We start from the raw sequence: 7,768 nt of genomic DNA, 5'->3' as shown, positions 1-7,768 counted from the left end.
TCTCCTCTTGTTGTTCTCTCTCTCCTTCTAGATCGCTCGAGAACCGGCTTGATGATCCACCGACAATCATTATTCCTATGGCGACTCCACACACACACTTTCTCTCTCTTTTTCTCTCTCTGACCCTATTTCTCTCTCTCTCTCTCTCTGAGGAAGCAAACATTGCTCATGGAACAACACTTTATTTTGATTATTGGGTCATAGAAAATGCAAAGGTACTCTACTATTTGCTAGCTTTATTCTATTATCTCTCTAGCTTTCTCTGTGATAACTCACAATTCCCTTTGTATATTGTTCTAAATATTTTAGACGGATGATTATATGATTATTACATAATGGGAATGTTCACATGTCACTGATTATTGTACAAGTTTACATAATTTTTACATGATTATTATATGGTGTAAATGTTCACATCGTATGGAGTCATTACTTGTGGATTATTACATTATAATGTGTTGCAATTGGTGTTGTGATAGCATATCATTAATCAATGTTAATATTCACATTAAAATATAGTCATACTATCATAAACAAGTTATTTTGGTCACAAATATAGTATCTATATAGAGATGTGAATGTTCACATTAATTTTGTAATACAAATAGATAGTCGCACCCAATGTTAATGTTCACACTTCTGTAACATTGAATGTGTGTATAGTTCCATCAGGGATGTTATTTACCAGCATCCATGTGTAATGTGAAAGTTTACATCAACATTTAGTGAGGGATTTTCAGAAAGTAAATAATTTAAGATTTTGAAAATGTGAGAGATTTTTTTTGAGGAATAAAGAAAAGATTTCCTCCATGGAATGAGGGAAAGATTTTCTCTTTATTGATGAGGAATATATTTTCTCCATAGAATAAGGAAGAGAGTCTTTTCCTAAAATGAGGGACAAATTTTCTCCATACAATGAGGGTCTTGTTATTTTTTTATTGTGTATTGGTTTCAAAATAGAAACATGTGCAGAAAGTTGGAAGGATTGTTTGGTCAAGACCTAATGGAATACTCATAAAAAAGATGGGTTAGATGGAATAAAAACTTAAAAAGGGAATTTATCAAAAAATGACTCATATTAAAATTATAAAAAATACTAAATAATAGATCATTCACTACTACAAAAACAGATAAAGATCACACTTTTTTTGTGTGATGTATGTTATTTAATCACACTTTTTAAGTTTTATTAAAGTGTGATCTTTGGGAGTGTGATTAAAAGGGATCATTTTTAATCACACTTTTTAAGTGTGCTTAATAACATTAAGATCACACCTTTTAAGTGTGATTAAAAATATTTTGATCACATCTTTTAAGTGTGATTAAAAATACTTAGATCACACTTTTTAAGTGTGATTAAAAATATTTAGATCACACCTTTTAAGTGTGATCTTTGGAAGTGTGATTAAAAAATGTCATTTTTAATCACACTTTTTAAGTGTGATTAATAACATTTAAACCACACCTTTTAAGTGTGATTAATAACATTTAGATTACATCTTTTAAGTGTGATTAAAAATATTTACATCACATCTTTTAAGTGTGATTAATAACATTTAGATCACATCTTTTAAGTGTGATTAATAACTAATAAAATCTGTAATAAAAAAAAGGGTTCGACATATTTAAAAAATAATCAATATTATTTTTGTATGCACATTTGAAGAATGTAATACACACTCTATACTATATTTTGAATCATAACCACATATTGAATAGAATAACGTAATATATTTCATAAATGGAAATTAAATATTCAAAACTATATACAAAGGAATTAAATAAAAAAAAATTTATTGTGCTTACATATATTAAACAATGAAAAAACTTAAAAAACTAAGTTCTTTAATTCTTGGACCATATTTTGCATCTCTCCAAAAAATTTCTGACCTGAAAAATGAAAACACAAATTAATCCAGAAATCGTTGATGCATATGAATAAACTAAAAACTTAATTCAACAAACCAAAATAGGAACATTAATCATTTCTACTTGATCTTAATCCTTTTGAAAGTAACTTTCCTGTTAACAATTAGATGCCATAGCAACTCAGTGTCAATGACATTGTACTGTTCATACAATAACTTAGTACATTTATCGCTGAGAAGGATTGTCATAGTTTCACCTGCCAAACAAAAATCAATTGCTATCATTAGAAACTAAAAAGAGAAGAAAAACAAAAGCACAAAAAATAAAAACCAAAATATTGAGTTACTTGAATTAGCATATTTAGGTGAGCAATAACTAAATATCAGCTGGTTCATTCATGATATGAGATAGGAACTCTAACTTAACTGACAAAAATGCATGGAATGCTCAGATTCTAAAAATCTCTACATCTGATAGCTCGGCTACCAAAACATAACAATCAAAAAACTATATGCCTTTGACATAACATTTGCTTTTCAAATAGAGAACTGAGGTTGAGACCCTAAGATTTAGATATAAGCATTCAAAAGCGTTCATGGAGACAGAATTCACTGGTTGTTCTTCCCATCTTTCCACAACAAGGTTTTGAGTGTCCTACACATCAAAACAAAAATGAGATGAATGTGAGAGAGGGGCGATACACGTGCTGTTGTATACAGTTCTGAATCAGTAGCAGAGACATTATGCAGAGTAGAAGTGTTAGCGTCAATGTAAACATCAGCCTCAAGATCATTATCCATGAAGTTCCCAGTGATGCTAAATGCCCAGTTCTGTCCTGAGTAAAACATTGAAGCACCTCTCACTTCTAAATCAGCTTCATACTTGCTGTTATTGAAGATTGCCTCCTTGCCACCACAGTTAATGTGCAAGGAATAATCTGTTGAGAGTTGACAAATCTGAGTAAAACATTGAAGCACCTCTCCTTCTCTCTCTCTCTCTCTTGTTGCAAAAATGACATCATTTCATACATTATGCAAACAGAACTAAATTATAGAAAATCATAGTGAACTGAACTGAATCATAGTGAAATACAATTTCTTCAATTTAAGATTTGACAATGGATTCAATCGTTTGATTGAAACTCATATTGAATCGTTAATTTACTTACATTGATTACCCATAGCAGAACATGGGTAGTTTTTCTTGAGGCATGGATGAACTCTACTTCTGCAGTATATAAGGAAAGGAATGCAAGCATTAGTAGTAGCCTGCTTATAGTTCAGAAATGAAAAGGCAATGTTTGGAGCTATTATTCATAAACAAAAAGCAACACCCACCAAAGAGGAAAAGAAACATGGCAATCTTCTCAAAATACATTAATACAAAATACAGGCACAAGAATCTTACAATTTGTTGGTGGAGGCGGCAGAGTAGGTCTCGACCAAATTTCTGAAAAGTCAGTGAAGAGATTTACTATTGCAATTCTATGTAGTTCTGCGAGATAAAAACAGAAGGAACAAATAAAATTACACTTACACACTCCCTCGAGGACATTCAACTGGACTTGAGCTTTCCCAAGTGAAATTGTTATAAGAAATATCCCTGTATATTAAAATAGAGGGAAAACATTAAAATTTGTCTTAACTAAGAACTTTAAACAAGTTAAACAATAACCTGCATTATTCTTTCATGGAACTTGATGTCACAAATTGTCAAAGTTGGATGATAAATTGATTAATGTGAAAAGTGTGCATACACATTCTTGTTTCTTGAAAGGATCCATCCAGGTATTTGTCCAGCAAGTTGGTTCCCCGTCAAATACCTACAAAAAACATCCTTGTAGTGTCGTTTAATGAGCATACATAAGAAAAGATCAAATACCTACAAACAACATTCTCATGTCTCCATCAATGAGCATATGTCAGGAAAAAGAAGAATTTATACAAGAGATCCCCTTACATGAAATCTACTTTAGCTAGTTGGACAAAAGATGTTGGAATTTCACCACTCAAGTGATTGAAACTGAGGTCTCTACATTGACAAAGAGCACGAACATAAGTCCACCAAATATAGAATCAATGAACACTAACTGATAGCATAATAGTTTAGTAAAATTACTATTTTTATCAGAAGAATCTGGCTATTAACTTCAAAAGAAGTAAAACCTCAATGATTGCAACTTTATAACAAAGGATGCAGTGTGCAGGTATTATCCCTTTGTTGGGCTCTATTTAAGCATCATAATGACAACTCAACTGATACTTATTGCTCCTATTTGGCAGTAAAATCCTGCTACTCAAGTCCATACAATCAACTGATGCTATATTTAAGGAAAATAGAAGATAATTTGATAAACAAACAACAAATGAAACAATGTCCAATGCCATCTAATGGTAACCAAAACTGGATCAGGTACAGATGCCTTGCCAAACCTGTAAATTTAGAGCACCTTTACGACCTATCCCAGTGATTTTCAAGTTGAAATAGATCTTTCCATACTATTGAATTGAGTTATGATCTTTCATACATGAGTATAGGTGAAATCCAAGATGTAGTATTAAATAACCTGAATAACATGAGATGAAATAAGGCTAATATGTCCAGAAATTATCTGAAAAGTGGGACAAGAAAAGATACATGAAGACATTTCTGCACCCTTTGAAGAAATTTAGAATTCTTGTAAACTCAATAATTGTATGATGTGCAGCAAGAACACTTATGATAAGACTTTCTACACTAACTCCAGGCATGTAATTCTCCAAACCATTAATCAGAGTGATATCTTCAATTGCAAGCATTAAAAAAATGGACACAAGTTCCTGACAGAGTTTTCAGTTTTGTTAGATCCCCAATATATCTAGGTATCTCTCCATAGATTGAGCATTTCCTTAGTACCCTGCATCAGACCATCTAAGTTTAATTTTTACTTTAAAAAGAGAATACAACGGTGTGTCTTAGAAGAGAGTAGCAAAGCCAACTCACAGCACTTTCATGGATTCCATATTACTTAATGGCAGAAAATTAGACCGTCCACCTTTTAAGTCACTAATCCTCCTACAATCCCAAAAAAAAAAAAAAAGAGGTCAACACATTCATCTTTTTGTTGAAGAAATACGAAAGAAATAATGTATTGTGATTACATACTGAACAACTAGCATATACACAAGAATGAGATGCCTAGCAAGGCAAGAAATAGCTTTTTATATCAGTTTCTAGACTTACCAAAAAGAGAGGATATGAACCAAGCAACGAGCGGGGAAGTGCTGAAGTGAAGTACCAATAAAATGGGATGTGTCTGGAGAGTAAATATTGAGGAACAAATAAAATATGAATTTCACGTAATACTCTAGTTATGTCAAGGGTGTATTTTGATGAGAGTTTTGAGGAATTTATGACAAAAAAAGTATAATAGAATCTGCACCATTCATGAATCAAAAGATCAAATAGATTAAGAAAGAAAATATAAAGGTTGAATCAAATTAAATGGGAAAAAAATGATAAAGGGTTGAATGCAAACTACGTCTCTTGTAAAATCAAGAATTAAAATGAAATAGAATATGTCTTGAATTTGTTTTGTGCCGATGTACAAGGGACCACACATGCAAGTTCTCGGTATTTAACACAGAGTGATACTAGATACTGGTTAAATCAACAAAGCACAATGATGTAGCAGCCTTGAAGATCCCATGCACATGTGACAGCATAAGACACTTTCACAGGACTAAATAAAACCCTTTGGATTTTGTGAGGAAAAGGAAGCAGCATACCATGTTTGATTATTATCAATCTGCATCCATGAGCAATAGAGAGCCTCCACCATCATGTATGTCTAGCAGATTGACAACTTAAATATCGTATATTCATCCTTGAATATAAAGAAACAAAATTCTTCAAATGATTGTTGATGCTGTGTATCTAGACAAGTATGGATCAATTCAAACTCTTCAATTCCTTAATCATGGAATCCTTAATAAATATCCGTGAGTGAAAATCAATTGATTTCACAATAAAAAGAAGGAAAAAAAGAAAACCTCGTCAAAGTTTGCTACATCAAAAACTTGTTAATTGAACCTTTCCTGACATTGGACCCCCATCTAAATTGCATGATCAGGATTCTCTTCAAGGATCCCAAAGCAGCCCTCTTGCTATGGCGAAGGGCCCTTTCAAACAAACAGCAGATTATGATTAACCAAGATTTTCACAAGCGGTCTTCAAGAAATCCATGATACACACTTAGAGACACCTCTTTATGTGAGTACTAGGGATGAGAATCTCAAAACAACCAACCGATCATAATCTAAACACACAAATGATATAGAGCTCAGATATTTGATGAAATCCAATTGCACAAAAACGTCCTTACAAATTCCATCTAAAAGAATCTTAATGATCATAACCCGCATCACAGAAAAGATCACAAAAAAAAAATTTAAAAATTAAAATGTGATGATGGAAAAGAAGATATGTAAAAGAATTAAATTAGCAATCGCTGCCAAGAATCTTACAGTAAAATCATTTTAATATGGAAGCCACATGTAAGAAGATAAAAATAATAAAATGATCAGAAAAAAATACCAATAACTGAACGATATAGGTACATCAGCATAATATGATGGTAGAAAAAATATTACCAAACTGTTTATCTTCCCCTTCTAAGGGAATCACTCTCTCATGTAGTTTCCATTTCAAAAGGCAAAAAAGCCCAAAACCAAATTTGGGGATAGCTAGCTCCACACAGATTAATTACAAAACAATAAAAGTGAGATGAAATGAAAGAAGGAAAATTAAAGAAGAAATACCCAAATGCGAGCAGTGGCATCTTGACCAGATCGAAGAATCACAGCGATGTCATGTCTCATCTACTTCATCACTGCCTCTCTCTTGTTCCTCAGCAACTTTATCCTGGCCTCTTCGTCATTGCCTTGCTGTTTTTACAATCATCAAATTCAATATACATACACACACCCATTGTTTGTCAAATTTTAGGGTTTTACAAAAAATCGAAGCACGAAATGAGAGAAGACAAACCATCTGGAGGAGTTGAAGCCTCTGCGGAAGAGAGAGATTCCCAATTTCATTGCTTTCTTGTAGTGTCTGGTGGCTACACTCAGCGCAGTCATGTCTTCTTCTTCCTCAATGATTTGCAGAGAGAAAGAGAGAGAGAGTAATGGTCTACTAAGAAGAACAAAAAAAACAAAGTTCCAACTTTTTCCAAGAATGGTGAAGATCTTCCAAGTTTCAATCTATAAAAAATGGGGAAAACTTAGACTTTTGGTTCAGGACCTTGAAATCGCCATGAGAGAGAGAGAGAGAGGGAGGGAGACGGACAGATTGAGATAGCATTTGTATAGAGAGACAGCTATGCCCCGTTTGAAGAGTATTTCATTTCAGCATTTGGCGCCAAATTATTTTATTTTGGCGCTTATTTTTATTTTGATCATACTATTTACGACAAAAATTGCGTGTTGTGAAAAATAAAATATTTTTAACAGTTAGCATATGTGCATCGTGAAAAATGTACTTTTTAATGATTGATTTTTTGTACGCCGTAAAAAGTGTAATATTTTTAACGACTGACTTTTGTGCGTCGTAAAATGTTCAATATTTTTAACGGCTAATGTATACGTGTCATGTATAATTGATATATTAACGGCATGTCATATGGACGTTGTAAAAAGTTTTATTATTTACGTCTAATATTGCAAGCAGTAAAAAAATCATCATTATTAACAAAAATGTTCATTAGGGTTTGTTTGGTAACGTTTACGTTTTCAGTTTATATTTACAAAAATTTTATAAATTGATTTTTGTTTATTTTTAGAAAAACATAAACTACAAACGCATTTGGTAATTGACAAAATGTTTAAAAATTTTTAAAAATATAAAAAAGAGTGAGAAA

The 7,768-nt window shown here is 32.2% G+C and overlaps 1 protein-coding gene across 2 annotated transcripts; it reads right to left on the bottom strand.

Annotated features, from left to right (window-relative positions):
- Positions 1-1,711: 1,711 nt before the first annotated feature.
- LOC114299255 (putative LRR receptor-like serine/threonine-protein kinase At1g07650) lies at positions 1,712-7,218 on the bottom strand. 2 transcript variants are annotated; one of them, XM_082922946.1, is made up of 8 exons: positions 6,898-7,218; positions 6,669-6,794; positions 3,829-3,900; positions 3,626-3,691; positions 3,406-3,471; positions 3,277-3,318; positions 3,038-3,096; positions 1,712-2,806 (listed from the first exon to the last, which is right to left on the bottom strand). In XM_082922946.1, exons 2-8 carry the CDS (start codon positions 6,686-6,688, stop codon positions 2,478-2,480), a joined length of 654 nt encoding a protein of 217 aa, XP_082779072.1. In that variant the 5' UTR covers positions 6,689-6,794; positions 6,898-7,218; the 3' UTR covers positions 1,712-2,477. The 2 variants fall into 2 exon arrangements, with proteins under 2 accessions (XP_082779072.1, XP_082779071.1); XM_082922945.1 differs by lacking the exons at positions 6,669-6,794; positions 6,898-7,218 and adding exons at positions 4,694-4,765; positions 4,852-4,876.
- Positions 7,219-7,768: the final 550 nt, after the last annotated feature.

The sequence above is a fragment of the Camellia sinensis genome, chromosome 4 (assembly GCF_055761805.1).
Source record: "Camellia sinensis isolate YWXY chromosome 4, ASM5576180v1, whole genome shotgun sequence".
Lineage (NCBI taxonomy): Eukaryota > Viridiplantae > Streptophyta > Magnoliopsida > Ericales > Theaceae > Camellia > Camellia sinensis.
Note: the sequence above shows the minus strand (reverse complement) of the source record. Positions and strands in the feature narration are given on the sequence as shown.